Source organism: Sciurus vulgaris, assembly GCF_902686455.1.
Source record: "Sciurus vulgaris genome assembly, chromosome: 16".
Lineage (NCBI taxonomy): Eukaryota > Metazoa > Chordata > Mammalia > Rodentia > Sciuridae > Sciurus > Sciurus vulgaris.
The window spans coordinates 17,092,365-17,115,719 of record NC_136477.1 but is presented as its reverse complement, the minus strand read 5'-3'; the positions used below and the strand labels follow the sequence as shown (position 1 = coordinate 17,115,719).

The 23,355-nt window shown below is 56.5% G+C and overlaps 3 protein-coding genes across 8 annotated transcripts; 1 reads left to right on the top strand and 2 right to left on the bottom strand.

The window, feature by feature from the left end:
- Positions 1-259: 259 nt before the first annotated feature.
- Positions 260-7,851, top strand: ABHD8 (abhydrolase domain containing 8). 4 transcript variants are annotated; one of them, XM_079116080.1, is made up of 6 exons: positions 260-448; positions 1,129-1,228; positions 1,598-2,348; positions 5,800-5,970; positions 6,091-6,307; positions 7,155-7,851. In XM_079116080.1, the coding sequence occupies exons 3-6, from the start codon at positions 1,606-1,608 to the stop codon at positions 7,323-7,325; spliced, it is 1,302 nt and encodes a 433-aa protein (XP_078972206.1). In that variant the 5' UTR covers positions 260-448; positions 1,129-1,228; positions 1,598-1,605; the 3' UTR covers positions 7,326-7,851. The 4 variants fall into 4 exon arrangements, with proteins under 4 accessions (XP_078972206.1, XP_078972205.1, XP_078972203.1 ...); XM_079116079.1 differs by having other exon boundaries at positions 1,109-1,228; XM_079116077.1 differs by lacking the exon at positions 1,129-1,228.
- A 545-nt stretch (positions 7,852-8,396) lies between these two features.
- Positions 8,397-14,517, bottom strand: ANKLE1 (ankyrin repeat and LEM domain containing 1). Of its 2 annotated transcripts, none has more exons than XM_079115991.1 (9): positions 13,831-14,517; positions 13,203-13,355; positions 12,897-13,002; positions 12,675-12,807; positions 11,679-12,422; positions 11,364-11,541; positions 10,923-11,082; positions 10,429-10,558; positions 8,397-10,164 (listed from the first exon to the last, which is right to left on the bottom strand). In XM_079115991.1, the coding sequence occupies exons 1-9, from the start codon at positions 13,950-13,952 to the stop codon at positions 9,992-9,994; spliced, it is 1,899 nt and encodes a 632-aa protein (XP_078972117.1). In that variant the 5' UTR covers positions 13,953-14,517; the 3' UTR covers positions 8,397-9,991. The 2 variants fall into 2 exon arrangements, with proteins under 2 accessions (XP_078972117.1, XP_078972116.1); XM_079115990.1 differs by having other exon boundaries at positions 13,437-13,959.
- Positions 14,518-14,616: 99 nt separating this feature from the next.
- BABAM1 (BRISC and BRCA1 A complex member 1) lies at positions 14,617-22,131 on the bottom strand. Of its 2 annotated transcripts, XM_079115992.1 has the most exons (9): positions 21,997-22,131; positions 20,661-21,011; positions 19,129-19,187; positions 18,216-18,336; positions 18,059-18,137; positions 16,997-17,021; positions 16,066-16,195; positions 15,873-15,959; positions 14,617-15,093 (listed from the first exon to the last, which is right to left on the bottom strand). In XM_079115992.1, exons 2-9 carry the CDS (start codon positions 20,958-20,960, stop codon positions 14,890-14,892), a joined length of 1,005 nt encoding a protein of 334 aa, XP_078972118.1. In that variant the 5' UTR covers positions 20,961-21,011; positions 21,997-22,131; the 3' UTR covers positions 14,617-14,889. The 2 variants fall into 2 exon arrangements, with proteins under 2 accessions (XP_078972118.1, XP_078972119.1); XM_079115993.1 differs by lacking the exon at positions 16,066-16,195.
- Between the last annotated feature and the right edge of the window lie 1,224 nt (positions 22,132-23,355).

Genomic DNA, 23,355 nt, shown 5'->3' with positions numbered 1-23,355 from the left:
AACCCCTTCTGTGCGAAAGAACTCCAGCTGCCTAGTTCCAGGAGCCTCGCAGGCTTCAGGTTACAGCCCCTTCTCTGTCCTCGGCCAGGCCCTATCCCTAGCACGACCTCCGAGAGCCCCCAAGGGGGCGGGACTGTTGCCCCAGGGCCCGCCCCATCCTGCAATTTCAGTCTCTGATTGGACAGCTATCTAGGCCAGGTCAGTTCGCAGTTACGATAGGGCGAAGTTCCCGCCCGTCTGCTCTAGGCCCCGCCCTCTAGGGGGAGGGGCTTAAATGGCCGGCTTGTCGGGCGGTCGCGGGATGCCCCTGCGCTGACCGCCCAGGCCCGCGCTCGCCGGCGTAGACGCGCCGGGGCCGACCCCGCGCCACCATGTAAACGACACCCGCAGGCGGACGCTGGCTTCTCCGCCTGGGACCCCTCCGCCCCGCCCCGGAGCCCTCCATGAGGTGAGCTGGGAGCGGGCGCCTGGAGGGGGTCATCGAGGCTTCGGGGGCCTCCACTTCCTAAGGGGGTGTCCGCAAAACCCGCGTTCGAGCCCCGAGGAAGCCACGGAGCCCCAGTGGCCTCCACCCCGCCACAGGGATGACGGGCACCCAGGAGACCGGGGCCCGGCCCTGGGAAGGGGGGCTGGTGCGGCGCGTTTGAGCCGCCCTCCTTAATCGGGGTTAGGGCCCCACTGGGGCGGAGAGCGCGGCCTGCTCCCCTCCCAGTAGATCCTGGGCCACCGCGGGCGGGGTCTTTGGCGTGCGTTACCCCAGCGGCCCCCGGGCTGGGGAGAGGGAATGGGTTGGTCCCATCTCCAGGCCTTAGACAATGGGGGTGCGCTGCGCGGGTATCCCCTTGAGTTATGTAACAGCCTGTGGTTGCTATGGACACGGGGTGGGGGGAGGTGGCCTAGGGAGCTGGATGGAGGTCTGGAGGACCCCAACCAGGTCCCGTCCTCATCACCACCCCTGGGGACTTGTGAGGTGCCCCCCACCCAGGGTACTAAGCAGCAGGGACAGAGCCGTTACCTCCGGGTGTGTATGGCCCTCGACTTGCTCCTCTTTGAGAGGACAGGCCCAGCTCAGCTCTGTCTTGGAGAGCTAAGGCCTTCCGGGGCTCAGTCCCCAAACCCCCTTCCCAGGGCCTCATGTTTTGGGGGTCGGCGCAGAACCAGCGACCTGAAACGTGGACTCACTGGGGATTTGTGCCCTCTGAAGGACCCCAGAAGGCCCTCAGGATATGTGAGCAATTAAAAAGTACATGTGCATGAATGAGCGAATGGCTTTAGGAGCCCCAGCTGGTGTAAACTGGAGCTGGTGGTGGTAGGGGTGTCCTGAGAGCTGGGCCACATTCACCACAGTGTCCCCTTCTCTGGGAAGTCCCCACACCAGACTTCACCGCCTTCCCTACGGACTCCCCATGGGATGAACCACCAGCCAGGCCCTGGAAGTTAGCCAACCACCACGCAGGTGCCTTGGCAGGCCGGTCGGTCGTGACCCTGCCCCCACACTGGAGCCCAGAAGGGGACTCCCAGTCTGGCTTACCTGACCCATTGCAGGGCGTGGGAGGGCTCCCACTTAGATGGCACCTGAGCTGGCTCCCGCTCACAGGACACATCATGCTGACCGGGGTGACCGACGGTTTCTTCTGCTGCCTGCTGGGCACGCCCCCTAACTCTGTGGGGCCCCTGGAGAGCGTCGAGTCCAGCGATGGCTACACGTTTGTGGAGGTCAAACCTGGCCGTGTGCTGCGGGTGAAGCACGCTGGACCCGCCCTGGCTCCCACTCCACCTCCACCACCACCTCTGGATGCTGCCCAGGGGGACAGGTCCGGCTTGGTCCGCTGCCAGCGCCGGATCACTGTGTACCGCAGCGGGCGGTTGCTGGTGGAGAACCTGGGCCGGGCGCCGAGAGCTGACCTCCTGCACGGGCAGAATGGCTCCGGGGAGCCACCGGCCGCCCTGGAGGTGGAGCTGGCCGATCCGGCGGGCAGCGATGGCCGCTCGAACCCGGGCAGTGCGGGCAGCGGCAGCGGTGGGCGGCGGCGGCGAGCCAGGCGCCCGAAGAGGACCATCCACATTGACTGTGAGAAGCGCATCACCAGCTGCAAGGGCGCCCAGGCGGACGTAGTACTGTTTTTCATCCACGGTGTCGGCGGCTCCCTGGCCATCTGGAAGGAGCAGCTGGACTTCTTTGTGCGCCTAGGCTATGAGGTGGTGGCACCTGACCTGGCTGGCCATGGGGCCAGCTCTGCACCTCAGGTGGCCGCAGCCTACACCTTCTATGCGCTGGCGGAGGACATGAGAGCTATCTTCAAGCGCTATGCCAAGAAGCGAAACGTGCTGATTGGACATTCCTATGGGTAAGTGACCCCCGGCGTGGACTGGGCTATGGGTTGGGGCCAGATACAAAATGCTGATTTCCCTCCTTTAGAGTTTTCACTGGGCTGGGGTCGTGGCTCAGCGGTAGTGCTTGCCTAGCATGCCTGAAGCCCTGGATTCCATCCCAAGCACTGAAGAAAAAAAAAAAAAAGCAGCTGGACATTAATCCCAGCACTGTGGGAGGCCGAGGCAGGAGGATCTGGTGTTCAAGGCCAGCCTGGGAAAAACAGTGGAGAATCTGTCCAGAAATAAAAATAGAAATAAAATCTGCAAGCAAACAGGGATTCCCACCACCATTGCTATTGTTCACATTGCTTTATTCATTTATTTTTATTGTTATTTTAGTTGTACAGATTTATGGAGTACCCTGTGATAATTCAATACATGTATTCAGCATGCATTCACCAAATCAGGGTAATTAACATTTCCATCCCCTTAAAAATTAAAAAAAAAATTATTTTTGGATTAACATGAAATAGTGTCCATATTTATGGGGCACAGTGGGATAATTCAATAGATGCATACAGGGTATACTGATCAAATAGGACCATGAATGTTTCCATCTCCTTATTATTACTTGGTAACTGGAATCCTCAAGATCCTCTCTTTTATTTATTCATAAAACAAGCCAGGCATGGTGGTGCACACCTGTAGTCCCAGCTATTGAGGAGGCTGAGGCAGGAGGTTCACTTGAGCCCAGGAGTTAGAGGCCAGCCTGGGCAGAATAGCAACACGTCATCTCTGGAGGGAAGGAAAGAGGATGGAGGGAAAGAAATATATATATAACCATAGATTACTGTGAACTGAGGTTGCCCCACTGTGCGGCTGAGCAGTAGAACTTATTCCTTCTACTCAAGTTTTTTGTTTGTTTGTTTGTTTTTGCGGGGGGGTGGGTACTGGAGATTGAACTCAGGGGCACTCAGCCACTGAGCCACATCCCCAGCCCTTTTTATATTTTATTTAGAGACAGGACCTCACTAAGTTGCTGAGGCTGGCTTTGAACTCGTGATCTGCGTGGCTTATTCCTAATATCTAACTCACATTGTTTTAACGTAGCATTCCTGCATCCCAGCACTGTTGACATTGGGGCCAGGTAATCCTTTTCCAGTAGGGACTATAAGATGTTTGGCAGCATCCCTGGCCTCTGCCCACTAATGCCGCTAGCACCATCATTTAGTGTTGTTGAGCATGACCATCTAACATGTCTTCAGATTAGCCACATGTCCCCTAAGTGGGCAGAATCGCTCCTAGCCAAGAATGCTGCCTTAGGCTAATTTCAATGGAGAGCCCATGCAGTCAGAAGGGCTAATTGGATTCCCCTAAATCCAGTTTACAAAGGCACAGCTTGCTATAAATCACACTCCCCTGAAGGGGCGACAGTACCATCTGGCACTTACTGAAAGCCCACTTCATGAAAGACTCTTGAGTCCTGGGGTGACCACTGCCAAGTGCACATTCTCCCTTTACCCAGGAGGAAAGGTCAGATGAGTCAGGCAGCCAGGTTGGGAACCACTCTTGTAGAGATTATAGCCCATGCAATTAGACAAGAAAATAAATAACCAAAAGAATGGTGTCCAATTAGGGAGGTACATAACTCTTACGTGTTTGTATGATAACGTCTCAAAAAGTTGATGCTTATGATAAAATGCTTCCTCTAAATGAGCACCCATCTATGGTAGTCCTGTGAATGCATAGCAATGCTATGAGATCAGCACAGTTACCATTTCATAGAAGTGGAGACAGAAGTTCAGAGAGGTTAAGCAACCTGCCCAAGGGCACACAGTGAATCATAAACACAATGTCCACCTTCCTCCTGCCTGTTTCTCTTTTTTTTATTTTTATTTTTTCCTTCAGGAGGAATCAGCAAGCTTTTTCTGTATTTCTCTCTCTCCCTCTCTCTCCCTCTCTCTCTCTCTCTCTCTCTCTCTCTCCTTCCTTCCTTTCCTTTGTTTTTGTCTTTGTCATTATTTTAAAGTTCTGGGAATAGATTCTAGGGTCTCATACATTCAAGGGATGTAGCCTGACACTGCAGAGTTTATTTATGTATTTATTTTTCAGTTAGTTATTTCTATTTCAGTTCTTTTTAGTTGCCTAGGCTGGTCTTGAATTTGCGATCCTCCTTCCTCAGCCTCCTCACGGGTATGTGCCACCACGCTCAGTGCAGCAAACTTTTCCTTAAAGGCCTAGTGGTAAACATTTTTGGTTTTTATTTGTCTCTGTCAGAACTTAACAACTCTGCTGTTGCAGTGCAAGAGCAGCCAGGCATGACCATATTCCAGGAAAATTTGATTTACAAAATACTTTACAAATCTCCTGGGTATAGTGGCACACACCTGTAATCCCAGTGACTTGGGAGACTCAGGCAGGAGGATCCTGAGTTCAAGGCCAGCCTCAGCAACTTCACAAGACCTTGCCTCAAAATAAATAAAAAGGCCTCGGGATGGAGCTCAGTGGTAAAATGACCCTGCGTTCAATCCCACTACCAAAAAGAAGAAATAAAAGAACAAAATCTTACAAATCTGGCTAGGGCTGTGACTCAATGCCAGAGCACTTGCCTGGCATGTGAGAGACCCTGGGTTCAAACTTCAGCATCATGAAAACAATTTTTTAACAAATCTTTGAAATTGTAAATTTGATTTACAAAAATGAGAGACCAGTCCTCACGCCATATCTTGCTGTCCCCTGCTGTAAAGGGAGTGAGGAGATGGGTTTGGGGACTCTAGTCCCTTCTCCCTGGCCTTAGGTAGGTGAATGTGTGATGCACAGAGACGGTGGGAGAAGTTCTCAAAGGGAAGGGTTACCTGGGACAGTGGCCCTCGGCTCTGGGCAGCCACCAGTGTTTGTTTTGTTGGATTCCTAACACGTGGTAACCATTCTTACCCCTTTGGGAGTCATAGTGACTTTAAGAATTTGGACTGGGTGCTGGGCGTGGTGGCGCATACCTGTAATCCCAGGTGGCGCTCAGGAGGCTGAGGCAGGAGGATGGAGAGTTCAATGCCAGCCTCAGCAACTTAGTGAAGCACTGAGCAACTTACTGAGACCCTGTTTCTAAATAAAGTATCATAAAGGGTCGGGGATGTGTCTCCGTGGTTAGCGCCCCTGGTTCAATCCTGGGTACCACAAAGAGGCAGTAATGCTTTGGGCTGAAGGCATCGTTCAGCAGTGGGGCGCTTGCCTAGCAGGTGCAAGGCCTTGGCTTCCGTCTCCAGCACTGAAAAAAGAAAAGAAAAAAGAAAAAGAGGAAAAAATATGTATATAAAATACAATGAAAGGTCCTCAACACTCAATCTTACTGTCTTGGGGCATCCTTGAGCCCATCAGGTGCCTGTGCCTCCAGGGGCAAGAATCCTGGACTCCCAGGGCCTGCCCCGGTGAGGGGAGGCGACCCCTGGAGACCGGACTCTGCTGACCCCTCGCCTCAACCCCGCGCAGCGTCTCCTTCTGCACTTTCCTGGCCCACGAGTACCCTGATCTGGTGCACAAGGTGATCATGATCAATGGCGGGGGCCCCACCGCCCTGGAGCCCAGCATCTGCTCCATCTTCAACATGCCCACGTGTGTCCTGCACTGCTTGTCGCCCTGCCTGGCCTGGAGCTTCCTCAAGTGAGTGTCCCTGTCCTGGAGAGTTGGGGGGAGGGGAGCTAAACAGCAGGGTCTGCACTGGGGGACACCCTGCGGAGGCCTGGCTGGCCAGGGGTTCAGACGATGTCTCCCCACCACCAGGGCCGGCTTTGCCCGCCAGGGGGCCAAAGAGAAGCAACTGCTGAAGGAGGGCAACGCGTTCAACGTGTCATCCTTTGTGCTGCGGGCCATGATGAGCGGCCAATACTGGCCCGAGGGTGACGAAGTCTACCATGCCGAACTCACGGTGCCCGTCCTGCTTGTCCACGGCATGCACGACAAGTTCGTACCAGTGGAGGAAGACCAGCGCATGGCGGAGGTAGCTATGAGCAGAGCACCAGGGCTGCCACCCCAAAACTGGCTGTGTCGGTCTGGGGGCGGGGCCTCTGGGTGGGCGTGGTTTGGCAGGGCGGGGCCTATGGATAGGTGTGATTTATAGGTGGGCACTGTCTGTGTGTGGGCGGGCGAGCTCTCTACTGGGGCTCTGACACGCGTTCTGACCCCAGAGAAATGGGAGCGACAGATCTAGAGTCAGGTAGAATCTAGAAAATGGCTCACCTGGACAAGTGTAACAATTGTGCCCGTTCCCCTGCACGCAAGACTTTGCAGCTGAGGATTTGTAGCAGAGATCAATGACCCGTTACATAATTCTGAGCAAAGGGAGGCCAGAGGGTCTGTAGAGGGTCCAGAGAAAAGATACTGGAATCCTTAGTACTTCGGATAGCTCTGGACTGGGCCGTTCTTAACCAAGGACGATTCTGCACTCCAGGTCACACTTGGAAATGTCTGGAGACCATTTCCAGACAGGAGAGGGGAGGGTGTTCTCCTGGCATCTGGTGGGTGGAGCAGGGACACTGCTTCTCATCTTACAATGCACAAGACACCCCCACAGCAAAGAATGATCCAGCCCCAAATGTCAGACGTGCTGAGATTGAGAAATCCTCTCCTGGTAATACCACAGGCACTTAGTAAGTGCTGAATGAATGAATACCTGGTCGGGCCCCCACAGTGTGACAGCCATCCTCCAGTTCCCTCCGGAGTGGAACTAAAGGGTTGAAGGGTAGACTGCAGGAGGGACTTCATCATGTGGGTCTTGCATGGATGGTGGGGAGTCCCAGGGCAGCTGGCCCCTCACCGCTCCCATCCTGAGCCCCCCATCCCTGCAGATCCTGCTCCTGGCCTTCCTGAAACTTATCGATGAAGGCAGCCACATGGTGATGCTGGAGTGCCCAGAGACGGTCAACACGCTGCTCCACGAGTTCCTGCTCTGGGAGCCGGAACCCTCGCCCAAGGCTCTGCCGGAGCCCCAGCCCGCGCCTCCAGAGGAGAAGAAGTAGCCGCCGGGCCAGCGGGGCATCGCTTGGCGAGCAGAGCCACAGGAAGATGAGGCCAGAGCCTGCGCCGGTCCGCAGCGCAGACCACCTGGGCGGGCCGTTCGCTCCAGTGGGCGGGGTCAGGCCAGGGAGACGCCCCCAGGCCGGCTGGGCGGGGCGTGGCATCGGAGAGAGCCCGGTAGACACTTCGCTCGCTGCTGCGGAGTCCATAGGTGTTTCGGGCCGCGGCCAGGACCCCCGCGGAGGATGACCTTGTACAGAAGCCCCCGTCCCCCTCCCCAAAGCCACAACCGAGGCAGGTCCCCCACCCCGCTCTGTCATCAGTGTCAGCCGTGCTTGATCCTGGGACCCACAAGCCCCGCAGGGACCCTCGTGGGTCTGGTCCCATTGCCCGAGACCCCACCCCACTCCTCATTCCTTGGCGCTGGGAGCTGTTGTTGCCCAAGGGGGGAGGGACTGGGGGAGGGGCTGGCGCCACCAAACCTGCACATCTCAACTTGTAACTCAATAAAAAGAAGTGACAATCGGAGTCTCCGGACCTGTGTTGGGTGACACTTAGGGCAGGGTTTTCTTTGCCCCGCCACCCTAGTCAGTTTTCCCATCTGCAGGCCGGCCTGAGGCGCCGCCCCTTCAGAGCTGACCTTGAGAACACCGGGGGGGGGGGGGTCCCCGCTGGCTCCCTGGACACGCACACCCTGCCTCCTAGAGGCCGCCTGGCCAGCATTGCTGGAGTGCCAGGCAGGTTGTCAAGGGGTGAGCTCCCTGCCCTGACCGTGGAAGAGGAGGTGCACCTGAGACCCAGGTGAGGGTCATGGACACTGCATGAGGACAGCGCAACCACCACCCGCTGTCCCACTCGTACCCTGTACTGGGTGCCATCCTTCCCAGCCCGGGACCTGTTCCGAGCCCATTCTAAGTGTATTCGAGTGCACACCCAGGTCTGTCTGTGCTGCACGGGGCCAATGGGAGGAGGGCACCCTCTGCTGATTTGAATCTTCCCTTTCCCTGGGGTCTGAGTCAGCTGCAGTCTAAACACGGGCTTCTCACCTGGGGCGATTCTGAGACCTTTGCCACACTGGGGGTGCTGCTGGCATCTAGTGGCCCAGGCGAGGGCTGCTGCTCAGCAGGCAGTGATGCACAGGCAGCCCCGTGACCCGGTCATCCAGCCCCAAATGTCATTAGGGCCGAGGTTTAGAAAGCCTGTTAGAGAAATCTCAACTCTTTGGGGTCTTTGGATTCTTTTCCAACGACCTGCTTGTGCTTTGCAGGCTGACACCTGCTGTTGGGGTTGCTGTGCTTTATCGGCTCTGGGCTCTGGGAGTCCTGTCCGTGGTTTTTGTTTTGTTTTTGGTGCCAGGGATGTGCAACCACGGAGCCACATCCCCAGCCCTTTCTATTTTTTGAGACAGGGCCTCGCTAAGCTGCTAAGGCTCACGATCCTCCTGCCTCAGCCTCCTGGGATTACAGGCGTGCAATACCACCACTGGCTGGGGATCCTGTTTTGCACAGAAAGAAAGGGAAACTCTGAAAGCGATTCCTACAGCTCGGATAAAGTGGTAGGGCCCAGGCCCGGTCCACAGGCTGGGCCCTTAATTACAAGAGCAGCCTGGTGGAGGGATCCCAAGCAGGCCAAACCTCCGTCCAGGTACAGCCCGCCCCATGGGACCCTGTCGGCCGAGCTGTGATGACGGGCAGGTGGAGTAGACGATGAGGCAGCAGATCTCCCCAAATCCCTAAACCCACTGACCCTCTGATGAAGCAACTTTTAGAAACTTAAAACAACCCCTACATACACCCTCAAAACCATATCACTAACAACACAGCAGCAAGTCACCAGGATGGCAGTTTGACATTTACTGACGCTCCCTGCACATGTAAATGATCTGAAATCCCATTCCATCCCTGGGAAATCAGGGTTATTAATCCCATTGTATAGTGGAAGAAATAGGTTCAGAGAGGCAAGGCGAGGAGACTAGGGTTGCACAGCAATCCTGAGGATGATCTCACGCTATACCCGGAAGGCCTCCTGGGCCCTGACCACACATCACCACCAGAGCCCCACTGACTTCCCTGTTGGAGATGTTCCACCTGCACTCAGTGCCAGGCTGAGTCACACACTATTTGCATGACCCCGTGGAGTCCCTACAGTGATCTGGAGGTGGCACCTCAACTGTCCTCACTGTGATTGAGGAAATGAGGCTCAGACAGAAAAACTACTGGCCAGAGTCCCATAGCCTGGAAGTAGCAAACCCGGCTCTGGAGCCGCACAGATGCCCAAATGTCGCTGAGAAAGTCATTAGCTGTCCCATTATATGGGTTCCCTGTCTGGGAGATAAAGGTGGACCCTGTTCACGGAAAGGACCAAACTGCCAAAGCAGCAGAGCGTTCAGAGCACCGCGTGCCCTCATCGCCTTCCTTCTGTGACAGGGCGCACACTACCTCTCCAGCAGGGCCTCCTCCCAGAGTTCTCCCTCAGCCCGATGGAGGAACCAACCCTGAGGCCACACACACACACACACACACACACACACACACACACGCACGCGCGCGCGCGCACTCTTACACATCCTGCCATCTGAAGCCAGAGGTGGCGGATGCGCTCAGCACTGGGCAGCTGGTATACTCAAATACCCGGATGTCCACCCAAACTGGACAGCCAGTCCCCAGCCTCAGCCACGGGCCTGGATATCCTGAGGCCGCAGCTCTCGCTGGCCCTCAGCCAAAAAGACAAGGAGGGCACGGTGTAGCAGATGCACCCCCAAGCGCCGGCGCCGAGCAGGTGGCCAGTCTGCCACCACTCCATAATAGTGCCCTTGTTTCTGGTTGGTCAGTGTCTGGATTCCTAGAGAGATAAGAAATGGGGTCACAGGGGTCACGGCCTCAGGGAACCTCTAGACCAGCAGAAGTATGTGACAGCAAACCCACAATGGGGTACCCTCAAGACAGGATAAACAAAGGGAACAAAATACATGCATATGCAGATACAGAGCTGGTGCTCAATAATTGCTCATTCACCGAAAAAATGAATGAACAGCCCTGAAAGGGAAGGGGTGAGGAAATGCGTCAATCAAATGCCCTTCCCCAGCCCCACCCCTCAGGCACCCACCTAGAGCATCCACGAGACACGCCTCCCGTGTGTAGGCCTCCACAGCCACCACGTGCTGGAAGCAATGCAGGGAGACCACACCGCGGCCACTGTCCCAGATGTCCAAGATCTGGCGCACCTTGGGGCAGGCCTGCGGGGGGCAGGGAGCGTTCGAGGTTGCCCCCAGCCCTCCTCCTCCTGCCTGTCCCTGGCCTGGCTGCCCTGCTAACCCTCATCCTTGCCTTCATGCCTGCTTTCTGTCTTTCTCTTTTAGGTTTTAGTTTCAGGAAGCCTCTTGGCAAATGCTTGGGACACAGACTGAGGCCTGGAGGGCCCGATGTCAACGGCAGGGCTTCAGAGCAGTGAGGAATGTGCTCACTGCTCTTGAGCAGGGGAGCAGACACAGGGAAGGACGAGGAGCAGGAAGTAGAGGTGCCGTCACGGAGGCAGAGCGAGGCCCACCCCAGCCCCGCTGGCACCCAATCATGTCAAGGACACCAGAGGCTGCCTCCTACCTGTCTTCTTGGCTGTCCACGGTAGCCAAGGGCCTCCCAAAGGTGGACATCTGGTCGGGCACGTGTCCCCTTGCCCACATAGAAGATGGCACGAACGAAAGTCTGAAAGCACTCAGCTGGGGTCAGAGAGAAGGCTCGGGCGGGCAGATCCTGAGTCTCCCTGGATAGAGGGGGTGGTCAGAGAAGGAAAGATGACCAGCCATCCCACTGACAGTACCCAAAGCCAGGAAACAACCTGATCCCACCTCCAGTGACCCCCAAGGGTGGAAGGTCAGCTGCCACCCAAGGATACTCAACAGTTTAAATTTGAGTTCAACCATCTTTTTATGAAGAAACTGATGACCAGAGAGGGTTGGTCTCTTTCCTAAGGACACACAGCCAATACGAATCACTCCCCAAATTTTCTAGCTTCCATATCTGGGTCTTTCCTGCCCCAAGTACCTGGGGTCTAGCAGCAGATATGTGAAGCTGGACTTTACAATCCCCTCCCGCCACCTTTGCGTGGGATCTGGTCGCTCAAACTGCTGGGCAAGTGCATCTTCATCGGCCTGGGAATCTGGAATATGGCCTGTCCGCAGGGCCTTGGCCAGTTCTGGGCTGTGCCCTGAAAACTCTGGGCCTGGGAGGGGAAAAGAAGTCCGGGGGTGGGGGGATGAAGAGGTGATTCTCAGAGCCCATGAGAGGTGTAACCGAAAGCTGGGGTCTCTGGGGACTCCTGGAGGCTCCCCGGATTCTGGATGTCCAGGAGGGACTAACCAGGAGTGGCCCCGGCTGCTTCCAGCTGCCGGAGGAGGTGCTGCCGGGTGGAGGGTGTGACTGGGGGTTCATCATCAAGCACTCGATGAACCTGCAGCGGCGTCAGGTGGGATTCGGCAGGGACCTGCAGGAGCTGGCGAGAGGGGACAGGTTCCCTGCCCCCCGCGGAGCTGAGCTCATCTTCCGTCAGCCAGAGGGCAGCCACATCCCCATCAAGGAAGGGCTGACCCGCCATCAGGCTGGGGGCTCCGCTTGGCTGCTCCTGTGGAGGGCTGCGGGCTGGGCTCCCATCCGGGAGGAACGTAGAGGAGCGGGTAGGCGGGCAGCCAGCGGTGGCTGGACAGGTCAGGGTCAGAGCCTGCAGACAGGCTCTCAGTTCTGCCTCCCTGCCCGCCAGGCTGCCTCCATGCACCAGCTGCGGGCCACTCCCAGGTCTTGGTGTCCCCTGAATAGGGTGGAGACCAGGCAGCTCCTGAGTGGTCTGGGGCCATGACCTGGCCCAGGGAGAAGTGTCCGGGGCTGAGTCCTCATCTCCAGAAACCTCAACTGCGGTTACAAAAGAGGACTCAGAGTCGCAGTGCCAGCACCCCAGGGGGGCGTCTGAGTTCCCATCCTTATCTGCAAACTCAAGGGAGTCGGGGAGGTGGGGGCCGGCCTCCAGGCGCACGCCGCTGCTGTCGGCTCTGCTCGGCTGGGCTTGCAGTGCCGTGGAGTCCAGTGTCACACCTGTCGGTCCAGAGACGCCTGGGCCTGGGGACAGAGAGGGAGCCAGAGACAGTAATAGATTCAGATCAGACAGAAAGAGGGGACCGGTGTCTCAAGGCGAAGGGAGAGTTGGAAGTGGAGGGGGCTGGCCGGACAGTGGGCATGAGAGTCAGAACCAGCAGGTGACAGTGGGAGCCCAAGACCATCAGAAATAGCTGGGGGCACACGGAACCAGCGGGAGACTGGATGCCAGACATCGTAAGCACCAAGCGGCCGCGTGGCCCTACTCACTGCCAGGCTCCCGCCCTGACTCTGGCTCCTGGGCCTCTGCTGGGTCTGTGGTCCGCGAGCCCAGCTCGCGCAGGAGGCGTGCGCAGTCGGGGTGCCCCTGCTGCACCGCTAGATCCAGTGGCCGGAGCCCGTCCTGCGGAGGCGCGGTCAGCAGGGGGCGCCCGAGGACCTGGCCCTCCTCTCCCTCTGGGCCGCCCCGTCTTCTCCGAGGAGTTCCCCAACCTGGTCGCGCAGCGCAGGATCCGCTCCTTGGCTCAGCAATAGCTCCAGGCCGCGGCGACAGCCCCAGGCGGCGGCCACGTGCAGTGGCGTCAACGCTTCGGCCGATCTGGGTCGACAACGCAAGAAGGGTCACTGGCGCCTTCGCCTCTGCGGCACGGAGGGAACTGAAGCCCAGGGCCCCCGCCCCTAAGATCCCCAAGTCCCACCCTCGTGCCCCGGGCTCCGGTGGACAGTGGTGCGAGCTCTGTAGGATCCCCAGGCCTCGCCTCTAGGGAGACCCCGCCCTGGGCCCAGACTCCGCCTCACCGAGCGTTTGGGTCTCCTCCTCCGCGTAGCAGGGCCCCGAGGCAGCGCAGGCCTCTCGGGTGTCGGGCTCCAGCCGCCAAATGCATGGCGGCCGCGCCATCGGAAAGCACCAGGTTAGGGTCGGCCCCGCGGCGCAGCAGCTCCTCCACTGCCCTGAGACAGAGGGTCAGAGTGGACCCCGGCTCCCGCCCTACACGGGTCTGCCCGTCCATCCGCCCCGGGCCCCACCCTCACCCGGGCTCCTCCTCCTGGACCGCCGCCCGCAGCCGCTGAGCCAAGCCGGCCACAGCGCCCATGTCCTGGCTGGCCCCTAGCCGCGCCGCCCGGCCCGCTGATTTCCAACTTCCCGCGGCGGCCTTGTGCGCACGCGCCGCCCCGCCCCTCGGCCCGCGTCCGCGCTCCCCCGCGCTGCGCAGGCTGCTCAGTCGGGTTGACCCGCGCAGCACCGGCGTCCACATCGGAGTTCCCGGGCCTCGGTGCGGGTCGGCGACGCGCACTGAGTGGCAATCGGCAGGGCCTGGGACCGCTGATAAGGCCCTGGGCATGAGGAGGAGGATGGGTGTGCCGTTATCTCGTCTCAAAACCGAAGACCAACGCACGATAGTGGAGAAGGAGCTCCCTCACGGACCTGGGGACGCAGCCCCGCGGCATCAGGTTGCTCGGAACCCTCTGCCAAGGCGGCTTCCGCCAGCGCGCACAGCCCTGCACTCGGAGGCCGGTTTCCAGCCTCCCCTTCTGGAAGCCCTGCATCGCCCGTTTCCAACCAGCAGAGCTGGGAGCCTCAGGGCTGGAGGCTGGGGCCTTCCGGGCCTTACTTCCCCATCTGCAAAATCAGAGAACTTGTAACGAGGGTGGAAGAAGCGTTTCAACGCCAGGTCCTCACGCTGCAGGTGCCAAACAAGTGCTGAAAAGAGGAAAAGCAGTTGCTCAACAAGGCTCTTTTCACTTTATGTGGAAATCCAGCCGATGAACTTTTCACGATCGTATCATCCGGGGAAGGTGGTTGACAGGCAGCCCCTTGTCCACTCTTCCCTCCTCCCGGGAGCATCCACCTTGGCTCCTGGTGGAGCGGTGCTTCTTTCCCCAAGGGAGAGGAGTGACCCTGGCCTGGCCAGTCACACCATCCAGACCATGACTGGCTTCAAGGGAGACCACCAGACCTGTCCAAACACATCAGGGAGATGACAGCCCTGGCTTTGGGATTTAGGGAGCTGTGGAAGGTCCCTCACCCCTTTCCACGGGTGGGGGAGAAAGCAAGCAGGGCACACTGAACACCCAGTGGCAGTGAGCGCCTGGATGCTGCTGAGCCTGAAGGTGCACCTCGGCTTCTCATCCACAAGAAAGAAGCCATTCACCCTCCTTCACTTCCAACAAAGATGATCCCAATTAACACAAAGACTGTTGTGGACCTGGGTTCAGGATGCTCAGATTTTTATTCTGATGACAAAAATCACATATAGAATAATGGGAGTTATAACAGAACAACTAGGAGTGGGTGTGGACTAGGAAACATGGAGAACGTGTGCCGAGTTTTGAAGGGTCTCCTGGAATTCTGGGTTTCTCCTCAGGTCACCCAGGTGCCCCGAGTACCTCCTGGAACCCCTTGGGGTCCCAAAGAGCTCAGTTTGAGAACCAGCACTCCAGACCAAGAGTGTCATCGTACATGGCAGACACGTACAGGGATGGTTCACACAGTGGCCTCAACCTCGGTGGCTTCCTCGTCCTCCTCCAGCAGGCTGTAGGCGGCGTGGCTCTGGCACGGTCGCTGCAGTGGGTGGGCCAACAGCTTTGCCATGCAGTTGTGCAACTCCAGGGCGGGCCCGGCGAGGGCCACCTCATACTTGTAGCTGGTGCCCTTGGTATCCAAGCTGCCCATGAAGGCAAACATGTCCTGCAGGGGGCAGAGGGGGACAGTTCAGACAGACGTGAATCCCCATCCCCAGAGGGCTTCCCAAAGGAAGGGAAATCAGGCGGGTTCTGAAGGGTGAGGAGGAGTTCGCCAAGCTCCAAGAACACTCCCCGAGCCCCACTCGGCCAAGAGGCCTCGGGGAAGAGCGCAGGATTCCCCAGCACAGCTAGTCAGATGCAGACGCGCGGCCCACGCGCTTTTCTTGTGTGTCTGCCTGGGAACTGAACCCAGGGCGGCTGTACCTCCAGGTGCATGATCAGCCCCTTTCATTTTGTTGTTTTGAGGCAGGGCCTCACTAAGTTGCTGAGGCTGAGCGCCCACTTGTGAGCCTCCTGCCTCAGCCTCCTGGGTCGCTGGAGTCGCAGGTGAGCACCACCGCGCCGGATGGTTCGCCCCGCCTGCTCGCCCCCCCCCCCGGGGGCGGGCTCCCAGGGGAGCCTTCATCTGGATAACCAGGTGTGAGCCACCGCTGGTCTCAGCTCCTCCATTCAGACAGTGGTGCTCGAGCGTGGCCCACTTGAGGTCCCAGGTAGCTCGGGGCTGGAACGTGGCAGGTCGGCAGGGCTTAGGAAGCGGGAGGGCGGCAAGGCAGCGGGGCTGGGGTGAGGCGGGCAGGGCCTGAGTGCTCCCGAGTCACTGTCCCAACAGACCCGCAACATCACCACCAGCAAGCAGCACAGCTGCCCCGGGCCGCCTAAGAGGTGGAGGCCGCAGGCGCGTTCTGAGCCCGCCCACCTCCACCCACTGCCTCCACCCCTCACCTTCCAGCTCGGCTCCTCCTCCTTCTCCTCGGCGCCATTGTGGATGTAAACAACATCAAAGAAAAAATATGGGCACTGGAACATTCTCTGCAGGGAGAACAGCAGCATGTGGGCGCCCCGCGACCACTATGCCAGCTTCTGCCTCCGGCTTTGGGAACCTGCTTCCAGGCGCCCACCTCCCCGGCTCACCCACCTTCATGGGCTCGGTCAGGGAGAACTGGGGCTGGCAGGGCGGGCGGCTGTAGACGAGGATGGTGCGGACCACGTACGGGGGTGGGATCGTCTGCACGTTCTCCGTGACCGGCAGCTCTGTCTTCTGCTGGCTGCAGGGCCGGGAGGGGAAGTGGGCCAGAGCACCACTGGGGCCTGGCCCTCCTGCCACCTCTGGAGCCCCCTCTGCCCCAGCAGCCCCAGCCTCGCCCTGCCTGCTGTCAACTGCCACGCCACGGATGCGTCTCTGATCCCAAGGCCAGAACCTGTACTGGCCGCCTCGGGCCCTGAGTACCCTCCACCTCCGCCTGGGCTGGACCTGCCCAGTGACCCATGGCTCTCCACCAGGCCAGGCGCTGCCCCGACGGGAACCATTTTTGCAGCACTGGGGACCAAAGCCAGGGTTTGGCACATGCTAGAGAGTGGTGTTTACATTTTCAAGTGGTTAAAAAAATCTAAAGTGGAATCATATTTAATAATACACGGAAATAAGGAATCCGTGTCCCTAAGTACACTTCCACTGGCGCGCAGCCCACATTCCAGAGCAGAGCGCAAGCTGTGGCCCTCGGCTGCCCAAAAGCTGGAAGTAGTCACTGATTCTTGACAGAAGAGGGTGCCGACCCTGGGGCTGAGGCCGTGTGGAGCACTAGGGACAGTCCCAGCACAGACACAGGGTGCGACTCCCGAGAAGAGCGTCCCCCAATAGGTAATGAGCGCTTGCTCCAGGAAGCAGCTGGACAGGAGCAGCCCGGGGGCTCCCTGGACCCCCCTGTGCTGTCTGGAGTTTCGACCAAGAGAGGTCTCTGGCTGCTTGGTTTTGTTTTTGTTTTTGCAGCACCGAGGATCGAATCCAGGGCCTCCACCACTGAGCCCCAGCCCAGCCCAGGGTCTTCTCTGGAAGGTGGGTAACTTACATGAGGCTGAAGAGACCTTCCAGATCTGGTGGGGACGCTAAGGACAAGGCCAATGGCAGAGCTCAGACAGGCAGAAGTAGGCATCTCCCCTGATGCTAATGTTAGGAGAGCCCAGATCTCTCCAAAGACAGGCTGTGTGACCCTGGCCAAATGGCTTCCCTTCTCTGAGCCCAATTCTCAGCACAGATCACAAAATAGACAAAATAGGATGCTGGCGTTGGACCCCTGAAGACCCTTGGTGACTGAAAGCTCCCCTTTTCCTCAGGGCTGGTGTCACTTTTCTTACAATGAAAGAGCCATGGGAAGTGGGGTGTCTTCTGTTCCCCCAACAGGCACCGTTAGTTTCTTTTTTTCATTCACAGGGATCATTTTCTAGTTAAGTCACACGTGAGGCTTTAATGTTCAAATTAGCATAAAATGTGCTATGTCCAAGTTGAAGGGCCTGGAGGGGCAATTCTAACTTTACAGCCACACACTGACATTCACTGAGCACCAACTGTATACCTGGCCCTGCATGAAGTGTTCCTCACGTGGATGCATTCTGGAAATCCTGAGTCCAAATCATGTGCACTGCTTCTGTATTATCACAGGTGGAGTGAACCTTATCAGATATGCTCGGGACCAGAAGTGTGTCAGACTTTGGTTGTCTTAAATTCCTGGCATATCTGCATCTGCTAATGAGGTACCTTTACGATGGGAGCCAGTCTGAACAGGAAATTCATTCCTGTTTCCTGTGCACCTATTATACACAGCCTAAAGCCTGCACTTGGACCTTGACCTGTCCCAGGAGGTCAGGTTTGGAAATCACTTATGGCCGTCATGCTGGCACTCAGGAAGCTTTGGCCTTTGGAGCATTTCAGACCAGGATGCCGAACCCGCAGGGCAGTCAGCTTTGTTTCCCAGTTAGGCGTTACAGGCGGGGGCTGAGAGCCACCCTGCCCACCCGGCCTCGGCAGGGCTGGATCGCCGAGCTAGCCTGAGCAGGCCTCCTGGCCCGGGAGGAAGGGGAAGAAGGGGAAGAAGGGGAGGAAGGGCCCTCCCGGGCACTGGCCACAAGGATACTGAAGGTGGAACAGGAGGCCGTTTCCAGGTCATACAGGCAACTGCAGAGCTCGCGGGGGTCAGAGGTCAGGCCAGAAAGCTGCGGGAAAGCACAGGCCTCAGCGGGGTGTCCAGTCCCCATGGGGCTGGGTGCAGTCGGCACCTGCCCCAGCCTCACCCAGGCCGTGTCGTCATTCACCACCACCAGCGCAAACTCGTGGCTCTTGTCAATCTTGTGCTTTGTCCTCACGAACATCTCAATCATTTTCTGGGAGACGTTGAGGGCGTTGGTTTTGGAGCTGGGAAGGCAGAGCAAGTTGAGCGGTTAGGGTCCCCTCAGCCTGCAATAAGGTCCTGGGGTGCGTGTCGTGCAGCAGGAGGGTGGCATAGGCCAGCCACAAAGCCAGCCTCTTGACATGAGCTCCTGCCCCTTCCACAGGGGCCTGTCTGGTCAGCCTGGGGCTCAGTCATCATGGGGACCCCAGGAGAACGTCACTCTGCCCTGGGTGCCAGAAGGTGGAAGGAGGCTTCACTTTGGTTTTTTTTTCCCCCAGACAGAGTCTGGCTCTAATTCCCAGCATGGACTTGAACTCCTGGGCCCAAGAGACCCTCCTGCCTTCCACTCTGAGTAGCTGAGAGCACAGGCCTGGTCACCCCACCAGGCTCCCAGGGGCCTCGTCCTTAGCATCTCCCAGAAGCCCCTTGGGCTCCACCCAGGCCCTGTCACCTGACCCCACAGAAACCCAGCAACTGGGAGCACATGGCTCTGGGCAAGGATTTTGGGGTCACTCAAGCTTGGGTGTGACTCCTGGTCCTGCCCTATTATCATGAGACCTTGGGGAAGTCACTTTGTTCTTCTCAGAGTTTCCACATCATAGCTGTGACACAGGTGATGTGTAACAGCTCTCACGCACTTAGAATAGAGACTCACGGGGTCACAGGCATGTCATTACCACTATCATTGCTACTCTGATACTGCCAGACCTGAGGCCACACCAAGTTGGTGCAGGTCTCAAAGTGAAAGCCCATATTTTAATGGCTGGCCTCTTCCAGACATGCCCACAGGTACAAGCTATAGAACATCTTCTCACCCATTGAATGACTCCAGCTTTGGCAGCGACATTTCCTCTGACAGGTCCAGACAAATGATCTGCAAGGGAGTTAGAGGGTAGCGAATGACTTGAATATGTACATATATATTTTTTTGGTACCAAGGATTGAACTCAGGGGCACTCGACCACTAAGCCACATCCCCAGCCCTATTTTGTGTTTTATTCAGAGACAGGGTCTCACTGAGTTGCTTGGCACCTCGCTTTTGCTGAGGCTGGCTTTGAACTTGCAATCCTCCGGCCTCAGCCTCCCGAGCGCTAGGACTTGAATATTAACACCAGTTTCCCACCATTCTGCTGTCCCTTTCCAAGAAGCACAGTCTAAAAAGGTGGCAAGGTGACCCCATTTGCAGCCAAGCCATTTGCATTGGAAGGCGATGGATCAGGGGAACGAGCACTGGACTGAGGGTCCAGGTTGATGGGTGAATAAATGAACGAAAGAACATTCAACACAGAAACATGGCAACAAGGATTAAATTGTTCCCTTCAAAAGACACGTCCCCAGGGTGTGGTGGCCCAAGTCTGTAATCACAGCTACTCAGGAGGCCAAGGCCGGAGAATTACACATTCAAAGACAACCTAAGCAACTTAGTAAGACCCTGTTTCAAAATGAAATTAAAAGGGCTGGGAGTGTAGCTCAATGACAGAGTACTTGCCTAGCATGCATGAGACCCTGGGTTTTATTGCCAGCACTGCCAAGGAAAAAAAAAAAGTCTCCAGTTAGAACCCAGAATGTGACCTTCTTTGGAATTAGGGTCTTTGCAGATAGAATTAAAGAAGAAGTCTTATGATAATATCATCTTGATTGGTTGACAAATGTCCTTATAACAAATAGAAAAAGAGAAGACATGGAGAAACAGAAGGGAAAGCCACATAAGGATGGCAGTAGATAGTGGAGTGATGTAGCCACAAACCAAGGAACACCTAGAGCCGACGGAGGCTGGAGGAAGCAAAGAGAGCGCCTCCTCTAGAGCCTTCAGAGGGGACATGGCCCTGTGGCGCCATCTCAGACTTCTGACCTCCAGAACTATGAAGGAATAAATCCCTGTGGTCATTTGGGCGCTGTGGCGCATGCCTGTAATCCCAGCAACTCAGAAGGCTGAGGCAGGAGAATGGCAAGTTCAAGGCCAGCCTGGGAAACCTAATGAGACTATGTCTCAAAAATTTAAAAAAGGGCAGAGAGCTGGGCATAGTGGCACATATCCATAATCAGTGACTCAGGAGGCTGAGGCAAGACAATAATGAGTTGAAGCCAGTCTCAGCAACTGAGCAAGACTGTCTCAAAATGAAAAAATAAAAAAAAAGGACTGGAGATGTAGCTCAGTGGTAAAATGCCCCTGGGTTCAATCCCTACTACCAAAAAAATTTTTAAGATTTCTGTTGTCATAAACTGCCAAGTCTATGGTAACCTACGGCAACCAAAGAAAACTGATACAAAGATCAAATGTGCATAGTGAATTTCAAAAGGCAAAAATGTTAACCTAAAGGTCCTTCAGCACAACACCACTACTTACCACCTTTTCTGGACAGTTGACCCTTGGTGTTCGAATCTGGACCTCAGGGGCTGGTGGGGGCACCTGCCAGGGCTTGGGGCCAGTTCCTGGAGGGTTGGGAGTCCCATCTTCAGCACTGGCTGCCTCACCCTCACCCTCACTGCGGCTGCCCACACTGGCCTGGGCCCCCAGAGCCCGGTCCTCAGCCCCCTCAGGGTTAGAACGAGTGCGAGGCCGAGGGTCTGCAGACTGCTCCTCTTCCTCCTCCTCTTCTTCCTCTTCCTCCTCCTCAGTGGGACTGTTGGGTTCTGCCACTTCCATGGCTCCTGTGTGGCTGGATGGTGCAGCGATGGGGGAAGCCAGGATCCTCCCCTTAGAAGTTTTAAAAACATTTGGTTACTAAGAAGGAACACAGGCCACGAGTCACCCGACTACTATAGGAGTCTCTTGTCTCAGCTGTAGAATGGATTCCTTTCAAACTATTGGCCTAGCATCCAATAGATAACAGGGCTGATGTTGTAGCTCAGTGGGAGAGCGCTTGCCTAGCATGTGTGAGGAACTGGGTTCATTTCTCAGCACCCCATACAAACAACTAAATATTTTAAAAATAAATATATAAAATAACCGTTGCCCGTGTCTGTGTTTCCTCTGTAGGGCTAACATGACCCCCTTGTTTGACCAATGGCCAAGTCCCAGTTCTTTGGCCACCGTAAATGATTCAGAGATGGGCAAAGGAACCCATATGGGTCAGTGAGGGGCACATTTGGACTTCTGATAGAGGCAGTAGGGAAAAGAGTCTCTCGTTAGGATGGCGGAGCTGGGAACAGAAATTGAGAGCTGCCAAGAGCCCCTTTTACCTGTAAGAAAGGAAAGAGAGCCGCCCGAAGCGGCAGGTAACGGCAGATCGACTTCTAAGCACCTGGATTCGGTTATGCTTTGAATTCGATCTATAAACCACTAACTTCCCTTTCTTGCTGAAGCCAGACTGAGTTTTCTGCGTCGTGACACTGGAAATGTCTTGGTGAATAAAGGAATGCAAGCTCTCGGGCTGCCTGGAGGGCGTCTGCACAAGGACGCGGCGCGCATCTGCGTGCTACAGTCCCCCTGGGAACAGCCGGCCCGTCTGGGCAGTGGGCGCCGGCTTCCTGGGACCGTCTGGGCGCCTTGCAGCCCCAACCGCTTCCACCTCTGAGGAAGACAAAGCTGAAGCTGTAGCAAGGACTGAGCCTGGTCCGCAGCAGAAGCCCGAGCTGGAGGCGGAAGCCTCGGGGAGGAGTCGGGCTGGACCTCTGGAGCTGGGGAAGCTGAGCCTCGAGGGACGGGCCCCACACGTTTTCACCGCTCAACTTCTACTCACCGCAGCCTCAACCTCACTCCAAGTCAGCCACCAATTCGCTAGGAAGCCGCCATCTTCGCAGTCGGAAGTTGTGCGGCGTAGCCGCGATGCCTCCTGGGAAATGTGGTTCGGCTACCCTCACGACAAGCGGAGAGATGAACCCCAGATAGGCTAAGGAGGGCTTGGAAGCTGATAGGCTGTGACTGTGCCAGAGGGGTGGGGTTTAGAATGTGATAGACTGGAGTGGAGAGGGATCTGGAACGTGATAGGCTGCACTAGGAGCGAGCGATGAAATATGATTGGATAAAGCCAGATTAGGCGGAGTTTTGTGTTTCTGGCCGAATCATACTACACTGGTCAGTGCCGGAGAAGGCCTAACGTGCCACGTGATAAACTGAGCGAGACTGACTTCGGCGGAAGTGAGGAGGGGGCGGGGCTATCGATGATTGACGGAGCCGGGGTGGGCCTCAGTGTGGGGCGGGTTTTCAGGGATGTGGGTGGGCTTCTCCAGACACCAATGCCCCGCCCAATTGCTTAATTAAGGTTCTGTTTTGCATACATTTGCATATATCCCAAAGTATTTAATTGTAGCTCAGCAGCACAGCACTTTCTTAGCATGCGTGAGGATTTGTGTTCCATCCCTAGCACCACACACACACACACAAATCCTATTTATTAAAGGGTCAAATAAGCCAGGAGGGACTGCATAAACTGAAACTTGATGGTCTAAGAATTTACCGGGAAAAGAAGAAGGTGGAAGATAGTCTGCCTGTGCAAGGGCTTAGAGACTTTGAAAAGCTCTAGAGTTGTGGAGCCTCTAACAGGTTAATATGGCTGGAGCGGAGGCTGAGGGAGTTCGTTTCTCCTGGGAACTCCCAAATAAGAGAATTGCAATTTCCTTCCCCACCACCTTTGTCTTTTCTTCCCCAGGGACACAGAGACAAGAAGAGTCAGACTCTAGGCTTTGCACAATTTAAACCAAACACAGATGGAAGGAAAGGGTATTTCAGCCCAAAGACAAAAGACCCCAGAGTGTATGAAAGTTGAGAACCCAAGAACCTTCTGCTGTTCACAGAGGAGGTCATTGTGACTACAGCATGCAGTGTGCAGGGAGTGGGCAGCAGGAGCCTTGAATGCCAGGCTGAGAAGCTTGAAATGTCTACCAAGAGCAATGGGGAGCCATGGACGGTGTGTGAGCTGGGAGGGGAACAGTGACATCTTTGTCTCAAGTCTGGGTGGGGAAGAGCATGGAGCCAGAGAGCGTATGGAGAGAATGGAGCTGGCGTCCTGGCAGGAGGGGAGAGGCCAGGTCTGTGCCTATAGATGGAGTCAGAAGGCGGCCTGTTAAGGGAGGGTGCAGGAAAATGGGCAGGATGTGGA

What these genes read in the sequence shown, in the direction of transcription:
- ABHD8 (XM_079116077.1), top strand. Translation starts at nt 1,606, where the DNA reads ATGCTGACCGGGGTGACCGACGGTTTCTTCTGCTGCCTGCTGGGCACG. An exon ending in CTGGCCTGGAGCTTCCTCAA is followed by an intron (nt 5,971 to 6,090) that starts GTGAGTGTCCCT and finishes CCCCACCACCAG; the next exon opens with GGCCGGCTTTGCCCGCCAGG. An exon ending in AAGACCAGCGCATGGCGGAG is followed by an intron (nt 6,308 to 7,154) that starts GTAGCTATGAGC and finishes CCATCCCTGCAG; the next exon opens with ATCCTGCTCCTGGCCTTCCT.
- BABAM1 (XM_079115992.1), bottom strand. Translation starts at nt 20,960, where the DNA reads ATGGAAGTGGCAGAACCCAACAGTCCCACTGAGGAGGAGGAAGAGGAA. An exon ending in TGAATGACGACACGGCCTGG is followed by an intron (nt 18,138 to 18,215) that starts GTGAGGCTGGGG and finishes GCTTTCCCGCAG; the next exon opens with CTTTCTGGCCTGACCTCTGA. An exon ending in CCCTGACCGAGCCCATGAAG is followed by an intron (nt 15,960 to 16,065) that starts GTGGGTGAGCCG and finishes TTCTCCCTGCAG; the next exon opens with AGAATGTTCCAGTGCCCATA.
- ANKLE1 (XM_079115990.1), bottom strand. Translation starts at nt 13,747, where the DNA reads ATGCCCAGGGCCTTATCAGCGGTCCCAGGCCCTGCCGATTGCCACTCA. An exon ending in GGAGGAGACCCAAACGCTCG is followed by an intron (nt 13,003 to 13,202) that starts GTGAGGCGGAGT and finishes TTGTCGACCCAG; the next exon opens with ATCGGCCGAAGCGTTGACGC. An exon ending in TATCTGCTGCTAGACCCCAG is followed by an intron (nt 11,083 to 11,363) that starts GTACTTGGGGCA and finishes CCCTCTATCCAG; the next exon opens with GGAGACTCAGGATCTGCCCG.